The sequence below is a fragment of the Rosa chinensis genome, chromosome 7, assembly GCF_002994745.2.
Source record: "Rosa chinensis cultivar Old Blush chromosome 7, RchiOBHm-V2, whole genome shotgun sequence".
Lineage (NCBI taxonomy): Eukaryota > Viridiplantae > Streptophyta > Magnoliopsida > Rosales > Rosaceae > Rosa > Rosa chinensis.
This window is the reverse complement of record NC_037094.1, coordinates 7,390,535-7,411,894: the sequence shown is the minus strand read 5'-3', so window position 1 is coordinate 7,411,894 and position 21,360 is coordinate 7,390,535. Positions and strand designations below refer to the sequence as shown.

The window sequence follows — 21,360 nt, the reverse complement described above, 5'->3', positions numbered from 1 at the left end:
CACTGCGATATCTTAGAGGTCTACAAAATAGACCCTTGTTGCTACTTCCTCAAATCATATAGAGATTATTGCTCTACATGAAGCTGTGCGTGAATGTATATGGCTAAGGTCTGTAATTAGACATATTCAAGAAAGTTGTGGTTTGAAGTCTACCACGGATGAACATACATGCATTTATGAGGATAATACAGCTTGTATTGAGCAAATGAAGTTATGTTTCATCACGGGCGACAACACCAGGCATATATCGCCTAAGGTCTTTTATAATCAGCAACAACAATCACTTCTAAAGATTGAAGTGAATCAAATCCGATCAGAGGATAATGTAGTGGACTTATTCACTAAGTCGTTACCTAAATCCACATTCGAGAAACATGTGAAGAGCATCGGATTGAGAAAGTTATCCGAACTCCCATGATTGTAACAATCAGGGGGAGATATCGACATTAGGGGGAGTTATGATGTCTACATGTTCGATCTCGAAAAGTGAAGGACGTGTTGTACTCTTTTTCTCTTCCTCGAGCTTGTTTTTGTCCCACAGGGTTTTTTCACTCGAGCAAGATTTTTAACGAGGCAACGAATGAAGCGTCACCACCAAGTTTGAGCCGCACAAAGGGGGAGTGTTGAAGGAAATTGACTTATGTGTGCCTATTCAAACTAGGATTAGTATTAGTTTCATGATTGTAATAGGAGAGAATGTTCTAGAATTCCTAGTCCTATTCGGAATAGTTTTCCTTATAACATTAGAACATGTACTTTGTAATCCCTATATATAGGGCTCTTATTCTCAATATTGAATACATAATTCTTTCATCAATCTCTCTCAATTCTATTATTCTTAACCACATGAATAATTGATAATTAAAATCGTATTTTCATATATATGTGTGTGTGTGTGTGTGTGTGTGAATGAATTGAAAGATCTGAAAATTAAAGTGTAATAGGGAATATTTCACTAGTCACTTCAGAGACCATCAGCAAAATGTTGTAAAAACTCTGTCCTCACAGACAACGGAATTCTCACAGCATGCACTCTATCAGTCCATGTAAGGCTTCCAAAGTAGTACCCTGTGTTCATCTGGTGGGTTGTGGAAATTGTAATCTCGAAAGTGAGTTTCTGAACCGTGGAGTTGAATACCAAAGGATTGGGTTTTACAGATACCATTGTTCCCAATGGAGGATCAATTGTAGCTTCATAAACGGATTTAGAGTCTCCTACATTTGTGACAGTTCTTGTTACAGTAATGGAATGTCTGAGGCTTGGTATGGTTATGGAAGGTAGGTTAATGTCCAAAATAGAAGGTCTCATTATGGGACATGTTGTGGTTTGGCCTGTGAGCCTTGATATGGCAGAGTTGTTGTAGCCCATGGCACATAGATAATGTATGTAGTCTGCTGCACCCATGTCATATACAAGACCCGGGTTTGCTGCTGCATTCGGGTGCACAATGCCACCTCCAAAGTCGAAAGGATTGGTCAACTTTTGAGGAGATCCCTCGGCAAAAATTGGTAAACCAGATGGACCATTCCTCCATGCTGCAGGAAATATGAGAATATAATTAACTTGCAAATGTACTGTAAGTTTAAAACAATGACACAGTATTAAAGATTTAAGTCATGAAAATGGGTATACCACTTGTGACTAGTGCTGATCGAATGGCTGCTGGAGACCAATTAGGATGCAGTGCTTTGAGGAGAGCCACAATGCCTGAGACATGAGGAGTTGCCATCGATGTTCCCGAGTGCATGACATATCCAGCATCCACAAATGAATCCAGTGGAGAAGTTGCAGCCAATATGTTCACACCAGGCGCAGCTATATCTGGCTGTCCACCAAGAAATAAGAAAGAAAATGTACTATAAGCAGAGGCCAGAAGTTCCACTGTGAACTATACTCAAAATCGAAATGGATACCTTGAGAATTGCTGGTGCTGCGGAGTTTGGTCCCCGAGATGAAAAATAGGCAACCCTGGCTAATATTGGCTTGCCCGCAATTGTTTTAGAACGGTTCAACTTCACAAGAGGATATCTTTGCATCCCATTCAAAATTTGAGGGTTAGAAATAATTAAACCTTTCAATACTAATCAATGCCAAAAATGGTGAGAATGTCCAAGTGTTACCTGGTAGATCGGATATAAAACACTATTCGGGTGCCTATCTCATAGTCAACTTCAATACAAGGAAAGTCATCACTACATGGATACAAGCCATCAGTTGGATTCTTTGCTACGATTAGGCCAACACCGCCAGCTTCTTTCACAGCAGCTGAAGCACTTGTTACAGCTCTCCTACGACCGAGTGAAGTGAAGCATAGAACCACCTTTCCAGATACCATGGTTTTGTTAAGTGAGAGGGATTCACAGACACTGCAAAAGGGTACTTCATCAAAATGTTATAAGCAGTTAATTAACAGAATGAAACATTGTTTTAAGCAAGTAAACAGAACTTGGCAGATCATGGTACCCTGTAGCAGTAGGTTCAAGCCCTCCAGACTCCGGATATATCAAGCTTGTAAAACCAATCTCAAGTCCTGTAAACATAGCTTGACCCTAGAAGAACAATTAAGTATATGAATTTCTGTAGAAATTCCATTACTATGGTTCAAAATCCCAAAAATGTAACTTGCCACACAATCGAAGAAAAGAAATAGTACCAGGAAAGTTTTGTTATTTCCTAAAGTTATGGAAGTAGGAAATGCTCGATCCGTGGTGCTTGCTGCAACAGTTATGATCCAAGGTGATGTGTTCTGAACTGTCTGCGCCGAAGGTCCATCATTTGCAGCTGCACAAACAACAGTAATTCCCCTGGCCACAGCATGAAAGGAGCCAGTAGCAATGCCATCACGTTCATCCACATCCGAATAGAGTGGAACTGAACCCCCAATCGAGAGTGACAACACATCAACTCCATCATGTATGGCTTCATCAAAAGCTTTGAGCATATCAGCTCCTGAGCATTGACCGCCAAGCACATTCCAGCAAACCTTGTAAACGGCCAATCGAGCATTTGGGGCACCCCCTCTAACTGTCCCATGACCAAGGCCCTTGTAACTAACATTAGTCACAAAAGAACCGGCTGCAGTGCTAGCAGTGTGAGTGCCATGTCCATGTGCATCTCTTGGGGACATGAATTCAGTTCTTTCAGATGTGTTCAACGGCTGTCCATACTCAGCAAGTATTCCATCGTTGAACCAACGTGCTCCGATGATTTTTCTATTGCAATGCAATGTGGCATTAAATTTTTCACCAGATTCACAGATACCCTTCCAGTGGGATGGAACTGGCCCTAGGCCTTCTTCATTGAAAGATTTAGACTCTGGCCATATACCTGCTTTAAGTCATTGTGTTACATAAGTAGGTGTTTTCATATGAGCGCGAGTGTGCGTGCGTGCGTATGAGAGAGAGGAAGAGAGAAGTCACCTGTGTCAAGGACACCTACGATAACTCCATCACCCATGTTGCTACTGGGAAGAATATTACTTGAAGGTGAGTGAGGAGAGAGGCCAAGAAAATCCCAACTCCTAGTAGTTTGCAGCTTGTATAGAGTATTTGGTATGACTCGAACAACATCAGGCAACTCTAGAATAATTTCATGAAGCTCATGAAAATAAGTTTAGAACTGACCAGTACATGAGCTAAAGTTAAAATATTCCATGAATTTTCTGATCACTGCAAATTCAGACATCTTTATTTCATCAAGTTAGAAAGATACCTGCACATTCTTGGGCTTGAGCCTCCGTAAGCTTGGCTGCAAATCCAGAGAAACCATGTCTGTAACTGTATACCATCAATTCCGAGGCCAAGCTCTTACTGTAGCGCGCATAAGAACCAACAAACATCTTACTCATAAATTGAAGCATCCTAGAGCTCAAATTCATCGGATATATAATTAACTACCCCTGTAAATTAATTACCTTCCAACTACGGTGGCAAGCAAATCATGATGAGAATCCGTGATCAACTTGGGATTGTCATGCTGCCTCTCTCCCAGATACACAATGTGAACCTGCAATTAGTTAAAGAACATATATATGCAGGTATTAGCTAGGACACCCTATTCAGGCTTAAATAAATAAGAAGAAGATATGATGTTGATAAATATAGATAATGATCGATGTATTACATACACGGCTATTAGTCTTAGCCGCGGCCACTGTTATCGATATTCCCTGGTCATTCAGAACACAGAGAAGGCATAATAGGAAACCAAGTACTACTGAACTTATTGGGCTGGTCATAGTTTCTGGAGAAAGAGAGAAGATGAGGAGGCTGACCAAAGATCAACTGAGGATTAACATGTTGAGCTAGAGATACATGACTCTATATATATTATTGAATTATGGATCAAGAAAGTTATCTTTTTATAAACAGCATAAGGGTTGTTGGTGGCCAAGTTTTTTTTTTTTTTTTTTGAGGACCAATAGCTTTGGAGGCTGGGGGTCAATAAGTTCATGAAGGAGGAGGTGGGAAATTACGAAAATATGTGCTGCAAAGTCAAGCTAGCTTTAAATGTCAACCTTCATGTGGAACACTCGAAATAGATTTAGATACGCATGTTGGCAGTCTTATTGTCTTAATGATTTTATAATAATGATTGATGAATTTGATTTTGGTGAATTAATATATTTAGATGTTCCATACTTTACTGGAAGGATTATATTGCTTCTGATAAGGTTAAGTAATTCTTGACCCAAAAGGGAAATGGACAAGGAAAACGTGAAGGGTAAATACAAAGGTCTTGGACAGATTCAAAGGAAGCTTCTCTGCTTATGCATAAAGTTAAAAGGTTAACAGGGGGCTTAACCTGGTATGGTGGTTGCTTTAATATTTATTCCTGACAATAACTCTCCAGGCTCCACTCTTGACTATTTAGTTGCAAAAAAACAATAGGGCGTTCATACATTTTCTGGCCCACTTGCTTGTTAAAGAAGTAACCTCTAAATCGGAAATTTCTCTATTGCAGAAATGAAATCGGTTATATAGCTTTGGGGAAAAAAAAAAAAAAAACAATAGGTACTGGAGGTCTGTGTTTTGCTGGAAACAAAAAAGCTAGCCAGGAACCAAAGAAGGTGATAGAACTTCAAAAGCTCCCTAGTGATTTACTGATTTGAATAATCCTACAAATTAATTGAGTACTGATCACCCAACATGCTGGCTATTACCAGGTCTTTTATCTTTTGCGATGTTCATATTCATAGTCTGGATTCTAGAACAAAAATGACAAAAGAGCTACTTAAATGATTTTATATTACTAACACACAGATTGCACTGGTTGGTATTTTAGCTTAGGATTAAATATTATTTAGTCCTTAAATTTTTGCCCGAAAAACACTTCAGTCTCTGGCTTTCTAATTCCACACGTTTAGTTTTGTACTCTTAAATTTTGAACCAATAGGTCTATTCTTTTACTTTCCGTCCAAAAACTCCGTTAACTCGTTGACGTGGCAGTCATTCTGCTGGAAAATGTATATTGTACCCTCACTTAAAAAATATATATATATATATATATATATATTTTTTTTTTTTTTTTTTTGCGGTTTACCTCTTCTTCTCCCTCCCCTACAAAGACCTCAGCATTCTGAACCAGCACTTCCAAACCCACCAAGATCTTCTTCACAAAGCTCCTCCTCTTCACACTTCACTCCGCACCGCAACCACTCCTCTCATTTGGATTCTCATCTCCTACACCTCAAAGCAACTCTCACCCAACGCACTGTTTCATGGATTTGTTGCTCTTTTTCGGCCAAAACCACACTTCACAACATAGACATCAGTGTCCAAAATCTCAGCCTCGTCACTTCCCAATGGTCGTGCACTGTGCTTCCCCATCTGGGTTTTCAAAGCTTCATTCTTTTAATTTTACTTTTTGAATAGGATTTTTGTCCATTTACCCTATTTCTAAGGATTTTTTTTCCCACTTACCCCATTAATTTGTTTTAATTCCCCATTATCCAAAATACTCTAAAGAAGTCTTCCCTAATATCCCATTAAATTTTATTGTTGGTTTATTTTTGAGACTATTTTACCCTCACCCCTTTGTTACTTAAAAAGAGAGAGAGAGAGAGAGAGAGAGAGAGAGAGAGAGAGAATGATAAAATAGAAGAGAGAGAAACCATAGGAGACTTCGCCAGAGCCCCGTCACTGATAGCCGGATTCCTGTCATCGGTCTCCTGAATCCGGTAACCTACCGCCGAATTCTAGTCATCGGTGGCCTGAACCCGGTCACTGGCCGCCGGTCATCGGCAGCAGCCTACCGGACTTTTCTGAAAACCTTGTCGGAGGTCCCCAAAGAGATGTCGGATATCTCATAGGTTGCTGGAAATGTTTATTGCCTCTAATAAACGTCTATTGCCCCCCAATAGAAGGGCAATAAACCGCTATTGCCTCCCAATAGACCTGAATTGCCCCTCAATAGAACTTTCGGTGGCCAGAATGAGAATTAATCTCCCTAAAATTAGACAAATAAAACTTTGATTAAAGAAAAAAGGTGGCCGGAATGAGAATTAATCTCCCTAAAATTAGACAAATAAAACTTTGATTAAAGAAAAAAAAAAGAGGAGATTACATTAATTCAACGTCCATTGCCCCCCCCCCCCTTCCCCTAATAGACCTTTAACAGACCTCTATTGCCCAATAACCCTTTATTACCCTGCAACAAAACTTTTTCTTTTTTCTTTCATTTTGGGCCTCATGCCCACATTTGACTAAAAAAAAGTGAGTTGGGCACCCAGAAAATGCTCTAGGCACCCAAAATTGATTTGTATCATCTCTTTCAGGTACGAGAAGAGCCAGCGATCATCCAGAGCGAAGCAACCTTACATGGCGGAGAGGTTGATTGGGTCAGCATTCAATGCACCAAAAAATTGATTCCAGCGGCGACCCGACCTTATCACAGGCCAAGCCAGAGATGGTGGGGCGCTCGGTGTCTTCAACAGAGCCCTACTGCCGTTCCGCAAATCGTCTAGTCCAAATCGGATTACGTGGTTCGGCGGAGGAAGAGAGAGAAGGCTTCCTATTGGATTCGTTGGTTCTCAGATCGTGCACCTTTAGATCTTCTCTGATTCTCAGATGGTGCACCTTCATATCGTCACTGACTCGATCATACCTTGTCTTCGATCATCGTCTTCTTCTTCAACGGCGCCGGCGAGCTCGTAAAGTCTGCAATGGCGTCGTTTCAGTTTGTAACGATACCATTGTGGTTTTGCCGAAGCTCCGGCGTTGATATCTAGGAGAGAGAGAGAGAGAGAGATAGATACCATTGTGGTTTTGCCAGAGCTCCGGCGTTGATATCTAGGGGAGAGAGAGAGAGGGAGAGGGAGAGAGAGAGAGAGAGAGAGAGAGAGAGAGAGAGAGAGAGATGGCATGGATGTAGTTTCTCAATTATACGGAGGGCGAAATTGTCATTTTACTTGAAATTGAGTAAGTAGGAATAAAAATTTGTTGCTAGGATAAATGAGATAATTTTGGCCAATTTTAGTGCTTTAGGTCAAGGACCCTTTTAAATATTTTAGCTTTCTTTTTTGAAATCCGGTTTATCTCTTCTTCTCTCTCCCCTATAGAAACCTCAATAGTCAGCACAACGCCTCCATCGATCTCATCTACAACCTTGCCCTTCTCCTTCAAATAAACAAAAACCCATTGTCAAATTCTTCTCTCTCCCATTGACAAAAACCGAGAGGAGACGGAGCTCCATGCCTCAATCATCAACAATCCATGAGCTCCATCCAAACCCTACAAAAACCCCAGTACCATCAAATCCTAATTCCAGGCCAAACAGCTCCATGCCCCAATCCCCACAACCATCACCAACGCCACTGTTCCGCCGCCCAAAACCATATCCAAAATGAAAATCTCCCTCTTCTCCAATGGCGACCTGCAAAACCCTAGTCCTTACTCTTCCAAAATCAACAATCAAAAAATTGATCAAAAGACGTAACTTCTAACCAAGATCAAAACTTGACCACTCAAATCGAACACACATGCAAATCGACTCACTTGGGGTTGCGCTTGGAATGGGAAAGATTGGCGTACATGCTTCTGGCCTTGAAGCTCTGCTGTCAAGCAATGATCGAGCAGAGAAGAGAGCAATTTCTCGGTTCCGGTGGAGAATGAAGGTACATATGCTGTTCGGCCAAACCCTCTGAATCTCACAACAACGAGAGCAAGACGACGACGAAGACCTCTGGTGACGAAGAGGGAGGTGGGTTTTTCAGATCGGAGAGTGAGATTTGGTGTCCTTGTTCTAGAGCTCTGGTAATTTTTTGGATCTTAGAAGTGAAAATGGGAATTGAGAATTGAAGCGCGGTGGAGTTTTTTTTTTTTGGTGAACTCGGTGGAGTGAGACGGAGGCGTTGTGCTGAAGTCTCTACAGGGGAGAGAAAAGAAGAGGTAAACCGGGAAAGAAAAAAAAAAGGATAAATTAAAGAAAAAAGAAATTAGGGTATGATGGACATTTTTTTCGCGAAATTACTGCTACGTCAGCGAGTTAACGGAATTTTTGGACGGAGAGTAACGGAATAGACCTATTAATCCAAAATTTAAGAGTACAAGGACTAAACGTGTGAAATTAGAAGGCCAAAGATTGAAGTTTTTTTAGGACAAAAATTTAAGGACTAAACAATGTTTAATCCTTTAGCTTATATATTCTAGATGCCCTCATTGCCTGCCATACGGAATTTTCAAATCCCAGCTTGATCAGCAAAGTCAATGCATTCCTAAATCAACTATGGAAAATGATATTTTAGGTAAATAAAGCTTTATTCCATAGGACCACTAGAACAAAAACATGAGCATCTTATAATTCTCAAATGCATGCTGAGGAATTATCATTCCCCATATTAGTTTATCTATGACTGGAATTTTAGTTGATATTCTAGAATATCATATTAGTTTATCTATGCTGAGGATTTTGCCATTCACCATGTTAGTTTACTTGGTATTTTAGCTTCTATATTCTAGATGCCCTGCCGTACAGTTTTCAAATCCCAGTTTGATCGACAGAGTCAATTGTATTACTAAATCAACTATAACTTGGGACTTTTTATTCACATGTTGTGAAAATATGGAAAATGATATTTTAGGTAAATATAGCTTTAATCCACAGGAGTACAGGACCACTAGAACCAGATAACAGTCTGGGCATCTCAAATGCATGCTGAGGATCCATCATTCACCGTATTAGTTTATGTATGACTCTGGAATTTTCAGTAGGTTGAGCAGGAATAGGAATGATTTATAGCTTGCATGAATGGTTCTGCATTAGCCTAATTTTACCGGCCAGAAGAATACATACATTTCCAAGAAGGTTTTTATGATATACGTGTGTGTGTGTGTAATGTGGAGTTCTACCTCTCTTTTTTTTTCTATTTTTAGATATATATATATATATATATATATATATGATTGAATAGTAGAATGACATATTTACAAGAATTAGAGAAAACCATTTTGGCATCTCACATGCAATTGATTCTCTGCAGAGGAAATGAGATACCAAACGAGCTAGCAATATTAAGAATGAATCTTCCTTCCTGTTTCAAGAAACTAGCAAACAATAAAACCTATATGTTTCCATTCCTATGTACGAACTATGCAGGTGGCCTCCATGGCTCCATTATTCTCAACTACTCTAGACCATAATGAGATGGAATTCCACTTTCAACACCTGAATTTTATCAGAAGAAAAAAAAAATCTCAAATGCCCATGCTGCAAATATGGAGCGCATACAACTCCAAATTCACCCGTTGAGTCACCAGGTCACTTACTATTTACTGTTTTTTAGTGTTTATTTCCACTCTATGGGTCACGGGTACAGTTTCTAATAAAACTTGGGTCACCAGGTCAGCTTGCAGGTCACCAAGGTGACCCAGAAAGTGACCCAGGGTGACACATGGCTACTCAGGGCATGAAATACACTGTGTCCGTGACCTAGAGAGTGAAAATACACAAAAAAAGCAGTGAATAGTATGTGATTTGGTGACCCACTGGTGAACTTGCTCTCAGAGTCCTATAACTAGTCCATTATTGAGCAAAGAATCAACATTATCTCCTCGAATAAGCTACACTCCAATATCCTTCATTGCCCCTAAAGAAATTATCCACGAATTTTAGACTCTAAACAATGGCACTAAACTTCTATAAAAATAAATTTCTAGCTCTGTCATTGAATATCTGATTTGATGGTAAGCATCAATGCTGGACTTGGTTTAAGAACACTGCAACTATTATCTTCTGCAACATGTGGGGATGGCACAAAATATTTTGGTAAAATAAATAAGGCATGGAAAATTGTACTAAATAAAAGGGTTTTTTACTTCAACAGTGCCTGAACTCTTCGATGACTTTTGAAATGATGTCTGAACTTTCAAAGTTATCAATGTGATACCTTGACTCATTTTTTCGTATCAACGTCGTACCTGCGGTCAATTTCAGTCACAGAACCGTTAACTATGACCACGTGCTCAACATGTGAGGTACTTAATGAGGTTAAAAGACTAATTTACCCTCAAAAGTATAAAAAATGATTTTTTTACTTCAACAGTGTCTTGAACTCTTCGAAGACTTTTGAAATGATACCTGAACTTTCAAAGTTATCAATGTGATACCTGAACTCATTTTTTCGTATCAACGTCGTACATGCGGTCGATTTCCGTCACAGAACCGTTAACTATAACCACATGCCCAGCACGTGAGGCACAATAATAAGGGTAAAAATGACATTTCCCACTTCCTTTAGTTCTTCACGTGTCCCGTCGTACCTTCAGTTCCTCTTCTCCATTTCTATTTCCTTTTCCACCTGAAAAATGCAATCAGATGGGATGATGACATTTCCTAGCAAAATGCAAAACCCAAAGCAAAACTTGAATCCAATTCTCTGATGGACGGACTCCGCCGGGGACTCCATCTCGTCGGAGTTCTCCAATCCCAGCTTGCTCGACGGCTTTGCTTCTCTGAATTTATTGCAGGCTGGAGTGGTGTAGACGATTTCACAACTCTTGGCCTCCATATCTAAGACTTGAAATTTGCCTGAAATTTCAAACAGAGGGATTAGAGAGAGAGAGAGAGAGAGAGAATATGACCGGCGGCAATCCAAACCTTCTTGTGCAGCTTGCCGGAGATATGACAGAGGCGGGCCACGCTGTCGTGGCACTCAGCTTCCTCACCGCAACTAACATCACAGCATAAGTTTATGAATTTCAAAAATAGTCCGTGTCTTTGTAATTGAATCAAAATCTGCAAAAGTGAAGGAAACTGAGAGTCTCTCTCTACAACTCTCTTTCTCTCTCTCAACAGCAGTGAAAAGGTGAAGGATGGTGATGATGGGAGAAAACCCAAAACTAATTTTTTCACGACTGCGTGTCTGTGTATAACTGTATCTATATGTATATGATTTATCGAACAATGGGGCAATGATCATTTCACTGATTCCAGTTTCTAATCAATTTGTCAAAAAAAGAACCGGCCTTTGGTTATTCGCGGCTGTAATGTTAGTACTTAGTGGGAGCATCAGACGAGGTACTCCGGCGAGCCAATCGGCTAAGGTCAGGGCGGGTGAGAAACAATATGAGGGTTTTACGGCAGCGGAGGTGGATGACTGGGCTGGCGGATAGGCTGCGCGTGGAGCTTCAGGCGACGACGGGCATTGAGTGGCGATGAGCTTGAATTTTTGCAAGGTAGCCATATCGATCTAACTGAGTTCAGTGTGGTTGTAGTCAGGTAGTGTTTGGAAATGGTTGGATGGTTGAGAGAGAAGGTGAGATCTGATTTGCGGCCATGGCTTCCAATCGGAGGGGACAAATCAGAGGGAAGAAGATGTCGAAAAAGAAAAACAAGAAAGACAAAAAGAAAGAAAGAAAGCAAAAAAAAATAAAAAACAATACTTTTGAGGGTAAATTAGTCTTTTAACCTCATTAAGTGCCTCACATGCTGGGCACGTGGTCATAGTTAACGGTTCTGTGACAGAATTCGACCGCAGGTATGACGTTGATACGAAAAAATGAGTCCAGTATCACATTGATAACTTTGAAAGTTCAGGTATCATTTCAAAAGTCCTCGAAGAGTTCAGACACTGTTGAAATAAAAAACCCCGTGAAGAACTAAAGGAAGTGGGAAAGGTCATTTTTACCCTTATTTTGTGCCTCACTTGCTAGACACGTGGTTATAGTTAACGGTTCTGTGACAGAAACCGACCCAGGTACGACGTTGATACGAAAAAATGAGTTCATGTATCACATTGATAACTTTGAAAGTTCATGTATCATTTCAAAAGTCCTCGAAGAGTTCAGACACTGTTAAAGTAAAAAACCCAACCCTAAATAAAACAATGAAAGAAACACAGCAGATCAATACAGCTCCATGCCTAAAGATTAAGCTTTTTGCTCAAGTTGCAGGCTTGCAGCCCATGAATATTATAAAGAACCAAGAAAACAAAACAGATCAGAAAATCCAGCACTACTTCTTGATCTGATACTCATAGATTCATAGGTAAACTTAATAAAAAAATAAAAAAGATGGAGAAAAGGGAGTGGGGACCACAGTCAAAGGGAGTCAATAGGGATCCGTGGGGAAGGGCAATAATGGTAAACAGTGGTGTATGCATTTTAAGTAGTCTAGGCCTCATCATATGGCCCTTGGGCCCTAAGCCCGCCCGGCCCTGCCATTCCATTAGGGCGGGCCGGCCCGACCCTTTCTCAAATAGGGTAGGGTGAGGGTCATGCAAATGAAACCCGGCCCTACCCTACGGCCCGGCCCGATTTAGCCCGAAAGGGCCAAGCCCGGCCCTGCCCTAAAAGCTCGGCCCGGCCCGGGCCCTAAAATTTTTATTTTATTTTTATTATTTTTCTATATTACATATTTACATAAAAAGAAATAAGAAATATGTTATTTTAGAGAATGAGCATTAGATTGAACAGTTGAACCCAATTAATTTATGTAAATCTAATTTTTATATCATACACTCCAAAGAGAATGGACACTAATTTTTTTATAAATCTATATTTTTATATCATACACTCCAAAGAGCAACCTCTATCAATTCAAAGAAAATGAGAAAATCAACCGTTTAATGTGATTATTACAATAAATTATGCGTGTGGTTAAAAATTTAGTCAATTTCACCATAGTTTCGAACCCGATCGGATTGGTCAACCATATTCACTTGTATGTTTTCTTGGTTGACCGATGGAGTAACAACCGCAAAACGTGCTAATTTTTTTACATCACATTTTTAAATATTTCATCAATGGATGTGCATAGATATAAGATAAAAATTTCAAATTTAATTACAAATATGTTGGTCTATACCAATTTGCCTCCTAAAGTTGTATAACTTATACATTGCATTTAAATGATTGAGGTTACCCTCCATGAGCAAAATGGGGGACGAAATGGAATTTTTTAAAATAAACCGCTGGATGTTGTTTTCATATGAATATATGTTAGTGGTAGAAATTTCAGCAATTTCCGCCTTCGGTTGGACCTCGATCTACCCGGTCAACTTAATACTCTAAATAGAACATAAAACAAATATGCTCTTAACCGGTCCTTGGCAATTCACTTTTTTCGATCTTTTGCTCCCACACTCTCATGGGTAGGGGGTCTACTTACGGATGTCAAAATTCCGCAACGTTTGTCCGCGCATGGTGCTGCTCCCCTTAGGGAAGTTTGCTTGTGAAAAGCGTTGACGGCTACGTTGGACGCCTTATTCACGGCAGATCGGCCTAATTTCTTTACACAATACCTATCAATGTTGTATAAACATATGAGAATTTTCAGATTGGTCGATTTTCATTTCAAACTTTTTGGATCGCACATAATCCTTATATGCCTTGTAATGTAGTATAACTAGTTTATTAGGCTTGTTACCCTCCATGAGCAAAATGGGGGACGAAATGGAATTTTTTAAAATGAACCGCTGGATGTTATTTTCATATGAATATATGTTAGTGGTAGAAATTTCAGCAATTTCCGTCTTCGGTTGGACCTCGATCTACCTGGTCAACTCAATACCCTAAATAGAACATAAAACAAATATGCTCTTAACTGGTCCTTGGCAATTCACTTTTTTCGATCTTTCACCTCCCACACTCTCATGGGTAGGGGGTCTACTTACGAATGTCAAAATTCCGCAATGTTTGTCCGCACATGGTGCCGCTCCCCTTAGGGAAGTTTGCTTGTGCAAAGCGTTGACCGCTACGTTGGACGCCTTATTCACGGCAGATCGGCCTAATTTATTTACACAATACCTATCAATGTTGTATAAACATATGAGAAGTTTCAGATTGGTCGATTTTCATTTCAAAATTTTTGGATCGCACATAATTCTTATATGCCTTGTAATGTAGTATAACTAGTTTATTAGGCTTGTTACCCTCCATGAGCAATGTCAGATTGATCAATTTCCATTTCGAAATTTTTGGCACGCCCGAATAAGCCATAATTTTTTTTATAGTTTTTCTATTTTTTAATTACGTTTCTCTTTTTTCTATAATATGCAATTTATCTCTTTCTTTGTAATTGATTTCATAAGTTTTGTTTTCTTTAATTTCTATTTTCTTTGTTACACAACAATTAATATTGGGAGATTTATATAGATAGTTAATTGAATATAACCACCTTAAGTAATATTAATAAATGTTATAAGTTACAAGTATTATATGAATATAAATATGTTCAATAAAAAACAATGAGTCTTTTATCACCAATTTATACCATTAAGCCATATTTTGAGAAGAAAAAAATAATGTTTTTTTTTTTGTTAAACAAAATAAGGTCATTTTTGGCCCATTTCGGCCCTATTTGAGGGTCGGCCTGACCTGGCCCTTTCGGCCCTAACGGATCGGGTTTTTCGGGAGGGTAAAGGTTAATATATTTAAGTCCCGACCCGACTCTAAATTTTGTTGACTTTGACTAGGCCCGACCCCGCCCGACCCTAAGCCCTAAAATTTAGGGTAGGGCCGGCCCTAACCCGGCCTATGATGACCCCTAAAGTAGTCGATCCCATCATGCACTCACATCGTCTTGTCTCGTACTCATCAGCACACGTGTCTGTCCCTCTAGCATTTCGTGCCGGATTGCGCGCCTGATTGGACCATAATACCCTCCTCTTCTTGCCACGTTTACGCCATCGCCATTCACCTACCTTTTATTTCCGCTTTAAAATTTTTGAATTCTGGATTCTGCTGCAGAAAGAAAGACCTCTCTATTTTCATCACCACCTTGGCATCTTCGCTTTTGCATTGGGACTAAACTACCCTCGAAGTCTTTAGCATCTTAAGCTTTTGTGTCCGCTTTAAATTAGAAAAGCAGTGCATGGTTCATGATTGTTAACGATAATTAATCAATATAATACAAAATTAATCAATATAAAACAAAAGGCCAGCTTTATGAAAATCACATCAAAGATTTCTAAGTGAAACTACAAAGTATGTATTTTAGTTTATGTTTTTTTTTTTTTTTGAGGAGAAAAATAAAATATATTTTAGTTTATGTTGTAATTTTGATAACACTTCAACTCTTGTTCTTTATCTCTCTTTCTTATTATTTTAATCAAATTTTACAAGCTATATATTATGGATTGTAGGAGTTTCATATATAGCCAGATGTCGCATCATGCTGAGTCTTAGGTGCCAAATTTTGATCTAGACAACCTTAGATCACCTCTAAAGGCCATTTCGTTTAAGATTTGCTCATGATCATGTCGAGGATTGTTGAACTTTTATGCTTGCAGTATCAAATTATGGAGTTATGGACAAGTAGTGGTGGTGACTACCCACAAATAATATCAGTTTTGTCTTGTAATAGTGATTATTGCTTGTAATGAACAATTGTACCCTATGTGCATCGAAACCCCAACTTTGAATTTTACAACACAAACATAATGCGGGAACTAATTCAATATTCAAACTTGAGTAATTTATAATGGAGTGAAAGTAAAACAAGCCATAGTATCATGATATTACGTACAATATCAATAATAACATAGTCAACTTAACAAATGAGGTTAGAGCTACTTAACTACAAAAAGAGAAAGAAAATTGAGGATAAATAATTGAAAAATTAACCATGGTGTGGTATTGTGGTAATGTTGGTTGAGACGGTTTAACATAAAAATTTCATGTCTAGCGTTCGAGTCTTAATTCCCACCAGTTTGTAATCAGCATGTTTGAGGGATTTTCAGGTTCATGCACAAACTTCTATTCAAATACTGACTGAGTAAGTATGTTACTAACTCGCCAATATATTCAAATTAGCTTGCTATCTCACTCCAAATAATTAAAAAATTAATTGAAAGAAAAAGAAAAGTTGGCAGAAAATGAAACCAAAAAAATGAAAACAGATGGATGGATTCAGAGAGGCAGAGAAAGTAGCCGGCCAATAGGCCCAATACATTGCTTGAGAATAAAGGGGCATTATTGGTAGTTAAAGCTGTCACGACTTATGTCCTCCTCGAATATTTAATATTTCCCGTGACAGAATAATAAGATGGGGAGGAGCATAATTACAAGGTAGCCCATCTCCCCAGAGACTGAAATTGATTGGTTTAAGAAAGCTGATCGATCAAAAAGTGAGAGGCAAAACACTTCACCTTAAACTCCATCAATTTTTTTCCTTTCCTTTTCAAACTTGGGTCTATTATTATTTCAGGGCATGGTTTTGTTGGTGTCTACTGTCCTCTTTCTCTAATGGGTTTGCTTCTGTCTTCTTCATAAAGCTCCTCAGCCCCACCTTACTGGCAAAAGGTTAATCAAAGAGGAGAAGGTTCCTTAAAGCTGAAGCCTTTGTGAATGAAGATGGGTCTGAGCAGACCTCACAAGGTCGGCAATGGAGTCTCCACCAGATGGGTTTCTCTGTTTTGCATTGCCAGTTTCTTCTTGGGTGTTCTTGTTGTCAACAGGTGCTTTCCTCTTTTCGAGATTCAGCTTCTAGATTTGCTTCGTGGGACTTGTAAATCTTTAGTCTTTATGTTGTTTTGATGCAAATGAGGTTTCTGGATTTAAAAGTCTCTGTTTTTGGAACCCATCATGCTCAAGATTCCCACTTTTGCTAATCATTTTTAGTAATTTTTGGGTTTTCGTAAGTGTCCAATTTAGGTGCAAGTATTTGTCTTAATCTTAGTACTTGAACTGGCAAATGCAGATAAGTCTTTTGCTGATAGATGTGAGTAGACTTATGTCTTTAAGGAGAGTATACATGTTATATGAGTTTTAGGTGTGGAATGTAGTAGATTTGGTGATGTTTAGCTCTGGAATCCGAGAGGTTGAGTGACACATTGAGTTTATGAATTCGGAAATGCAAACAACTCTCTTACCTTCATGTGATTTAAGTCAGATTTGGGTTTCGGTACTGATTTGCTTGGGAGGTTGATTTTGTAACTCAGTCGAAATTTTGGAGCTTGATGATTAATTTCAAGTTCAAGACCAAGCACTGGCAAATGGTTTGCGAAAGGCAAGTTATTCAGATGGGTTAATAAACGAATGGTGACCATTTTTGAGAGAGTTCGGTGGTGCTTGAAATTGACCTCCAGAATGTTAAATGGGAACAGGCTGTCTATATCCTAATTCCAACCAGATGGACTCTATTTTCGAGTCTGTATTGTTGGATGCAAATTCAAATTCACTTTGTGTCCAAGCTTTATGTTCCTTCTAGAAACCCAGCCTACTTTTAATAGGAATATTTATGACGGAAATTAATTCCGAAGTAAAATAAGTTTCAGTACAATCACATTGTACTGGATCTTGTCAAAAATAGAGTTCATCATATAGGAAATAAGGCTGGGAGATATGATGTGCCTTGCATCATGTTCATATCTTTGAATAATGTATGTTCAACGTGCCTTGAATTTGCATGACCAGAGGTTGTAGTGGTCATCTATTCCACCAATGAAATGAGACATGTGACTATATTCTCTGCTCCATACCGTTCTTTTCCTTTATGAACTTCAAGTGGTTCATGTTTGTCTTGCAGGTTTTGGGCTGCCATCGATGCAGATGAAATTGATGAAGAGGCTTCATCACTGGAGAAACATCAATCAAGATCTCTTTACCCCGTTGTAAATTGTGAGAAGAAGGCAAGTTATAAGATCCTATAGTCATTAGCTCCATTTCCTTCGTAACACACTTTAATAATAGCTATGCAATTGCAGGAAGACACTGACAAGGCAGGCGACATCTTTTCTCAAGTCTCGCAAACACATGATGTGATCAGGTAGATTCTGATTTTCTACTATTATATTTTAGAAATATTATTTAGAGCTCAAAGTCATTTTCTATATATACGAGACAATGAGTTAATTTCTTTGTGCGCTATTGTAACTGCTTCATATGTAACATTCATGTCGGAACTCTTAGGAAGCTAGACAAGACAATATCCTCATTAGAGGTGCAGCTAGCAGCAGCTAGAGCTTCCAAATCTGACAATGATGAAGGATCTCCAGTGGTTACAAAAACAGGAAGCGAATCATTCAAGGAGCGCCAAAAGGTTTTCTTTGTCATGGGAATCATGACTGCCTTCAGCAGCAGAAAGCGAAGGGACTCAATCAGGGAAACATGGATGCCTGGAGGTTTGAATTTAAAAACTTAATAACTGTTCTCTGGCATCAAAATTAGTAGCTGCTATAATAAATTATCTGTTGCATTTCCCTAGGTGACGAGTTAAAGAAGTTAGAGACAGAGAAGGGAATTATAATGCGGTTTGTTATTGGACACAGGTAGGCTAACTCTTGTTGCAAGTGGCTGGCATTTTACTGCTTGCTTCAGAATGATAATTTTTCAAAACATAATGGTTCAATTTTTCTTTTTTGATCCTCAGTGCATCCTCTGGTGGTGTTTTGGATCGTGCCATTGATGCAGAAGATGAGAAACATAAGGATTTTTTCCGACTGGTAAGTTACTGAGTGCTGAGTACCAAGGTAGCCTGTTATGTTAGTCAGTAGTTTGGAGACTCATGCAAGGTGTGGTGCATGCAGATATATATTCTTGGGTACAAAATAAAGGAACAAAATTCTTAAATCCTTTGGTGGGCTTGTTCTAGTTGTTTAAGTTTTTCATATTCTCCTTTGGTTCAAAACTGAAATACTTTGTTTAACTTTATGCCTTGTTACCATTGTATGTCTGCAGAACCATATAGAGGGATACCACGAATTGTCCTCAAAAACCCAAACATATTTTACAGCAGCTGTCAGCAAGTGGGATGCTGACTTTTATATTAAAGTTGATGATGATGTGCACATAAATCTTGGTTTGTATATAAATTCTTTCTGCTTTTGAAACTGGATGGGGGAACAACTTGGATTCGAATTCAGGGACACTAAGTTCAATTTAACATTTCACAGGTATGGTTGGTTCTACTTTGGCCCGCCATAGATCAAAGCCTCGTACGTATATTGGATGCATGAAGTCTGGACCTGTCCTGGCACATCAGTAAGCAACTGAACATTGGGCATCCTTCTGATTATTATAAATGCACATCGATCATGATATATATACCTTTGCTTTAGGGGGGTCAAGTACCATGAACCAGAATATTGGAAATTTGGAGAGGAGGGAAATAAATATTTCCGGCATGCAACAGGTCAAATATATGCAATTTCCAAAGATTTGGCAACCTACATTTCAGTGCATAGGTAAAACCTTTTGTGGAGCGTCATTTTTCTGGGATATATAACTAGAATATGTTATTAATTGAGTTCTTGTTTCCTCCAGGCACATACTTCACAGATATGCAAATGAAGATGTTTCTCTGGGTTCTTGGTTTATTGGTCTTGATGTTCAGCACATCGACGAGCGAAGCCTTTGCTGTGGGACTCCTCCAGGTAAGTTATTATAAATGTGATTTTGGTTTTTACACGTGTAACTGTTAGTTAATTCAAAGACTGATGATTTTCATGATCTGTGTTAATCAATTAAGAGTTACATTAAGGCTTACTCTGCTTTTAAAACTCATCTGATCACTTGCTGAAAATTGTAGCAACTGTAGCAAGCTTAAACATGTAATCTTTAGTTCATACTTATAATTAGAAGAAGTATTAGCAAGCTTAAAAATGTAAATCTTTAGTTCATGCTTCTAACTAGAACAGGTACTTTTCGAGCTTTTTTTCATTACATGAAATCTGTATCTCTGTCATAGATTGCGAGTGGAAAGCTCAAGCCGGGAACCCTTGTGCTGCATCATTCGATTGGAGCTGCAGTGGCATATGCAAATCGGTGGAGAGAATGGAAGAGGTGCACCAAAGATGCGGAGAAGGTGACGATGCAATTTGGCACACCAGTTTCTAAAACTAGCTTCTGCTCACTTCTAGTATTGTAATGTAAATGTGTATGCATTAACAGAAAAATTGGATGAACGCACCATCTGCCCCATTTTTGCTCATTCATGCCCGGGACAGTTTGGCATATGATTAATTTAATCCATTGCACATATGCAAATCTTTAGTCAGCAAATCTGGAGGGAATCCATAATTTCTTTTCTGAGTTTGATACTCTTCACTACTTGTAACACCAACAGTAACACTGACACAAGCTTGGATGTGAAACATGTGCTCGTTCATTAGAATTAGAAGCAAAAGTTTTTAGACCTTTTCAAGTTTCCACTTTCCGGTACATTTTCTGGTAAAGAGTTTGTCCCTACCATTTGAATTCTACCCAACTCTCTGGCCTTGAGCCTCTACTATGCGACCAATCAGAGAAATTCTTGCATAGGGGGTGGTGGTGCGGCCTTCCAATCAAAACCAGAAATTTTTCTCTCTTTTTCCAAAACTGCATCTTCTTTTTAAATGTACAATACCCCAAAATACCCTCCTGTTGGACAGTAAATGATCTGTCCGTGGAGGTGCGGCAGCCCCACGCAAGTCTCTCTCGACCAATCAAGCAGCCAATTTGGTATGAAATTCAAACCTACGCGTGTTAAGCACCTGATGTTCCATTCTGGCATGTGTATCACTCTTTAATACTGATATTTGCTTTCAACTCCCACTCCGACACGTTTTGAGGCTCTACCCGCACAATACCCAAAAGGCCAAAAGCGTTATGAATCGATCATTCTTCTGTTTACGCAGCCATTTATAAAGTTGTGTCCCAAAAATGATCGAGCATTTGAAATTGACTATCTTCAATAGTTGAAGTAAGCCATGACAGTTGAAATGTGAGGACCATATCGATGTTAGGCCAAGGACGGTGTGACGAAACTAATTGCTAATTGTAATCTCGACACGATGAAGTAGCACATCAGATGGGATTTTCCCATAAATCATAGTTTAAAATTCAAGTATTGGAAGAAAAGAAAAAATCCAACTGGGCAATATTCCTTATTGAAGAAAATCTAAGCATGCAAGTGCAACTGAGCTATCAGTCCTGGACCTACTC

General features: G+C 39.0%; 2 protein-coding genes across 5 annotated transcripts; one reads left to right on the top strand and one right to left on the bottom strand.

Moving 5' to 3' along the window:
- Positions 1-930: 930 nt before the first annotated feature.
- Positions 931-4,410, bottom strand: LOC112176502 (subtilisin-like protease SBT3.3). Of its 2 annotated transcripts, XM_024314461.2 has the most exons (10): positions 4,128-4,410; positions 3,915-4,006; positions 3,713-3,810; positions 3,421-3,579; positions 2,655-3,328; positions 2,465-2,550; positions 2,122-2,367; positions 1,915-2,029; positions 1,634-1,826; positions 931-1,536 (listed from the first exon to the last, which is right to left on the bottom strand). In XM_024314461.2, exons 1-10 carry the CDS (start codon positions 4,236-4,238, stop codon positions 965-967), a joined length of 2,346 nt encoding a protein of 781 aa, XP_024170229.1. In that variant the 5' UTR covers positions 4,239-4,410; the 3' UTR covers positions 931-964. The 2 variants fall into 2 exon arrangements, with proteins under 2 accessions (XP_024170229.1, XP_040367586.1); XM_040511652.1 differs by lacking the exons at positions 2,655-3,328; positions 3,421-3,579; positions 3,713-3,810; positions 3,915-4,006; positions 4,128-4,410 and having other exon boundaries at positions 2,122-2,380.
- Positions 4,411-16,440: 12,030 nt separating this feature from the next.
- LOC112178791 (beta-1,6-galactosyltransferase GALT31A) lies at positions 16,441-20,439 on the top strand. 3 transcript variants are annotated; one of them, XM_024317010.1, is made up of 12 exons: positions 16,441-16,565; positions 16,646-16,895; positions 17,966-18,068; positions 18,144-18,205; positions 18,349-18,560; positions 18,644-18,707; positions 18,809-18,881; positions 19,117-19,237; positions 19,332-19,419; positions 19,497-19,622; positions 19,702-19,811; positions 20,126-20,274. In XM_024317010.1, the coding sequence occupies exons 2-12, from the start codon at positions 16,786-16,788 to the stop codon at positions 20,272-20,274; spliced, it is 1,218 nt and encodes a 405-aa protein (XP_024172778.1). In that variant the 5' UTR covers positions 16,441-16,565; positions 16,646-16,785. The 3 variants fall into 3 exon arrangements, with proteins under 3 accessions (XP_024172778.1, XP_040367139.1, XP_024172779.1); XM_040511205.1 differs by having other exon boundaries at positions 16,455-16,565; positions 16,713-16,895; XM_024317011.2 differs by lacking the exon at positions 16,441-16,565 and having other exon boundaries at positions 16,573-16,895; positions 20,126-20,439.
- The last annotated feature ends 921 nt before the right edge of the window (positions 20,440-21,360 follow it).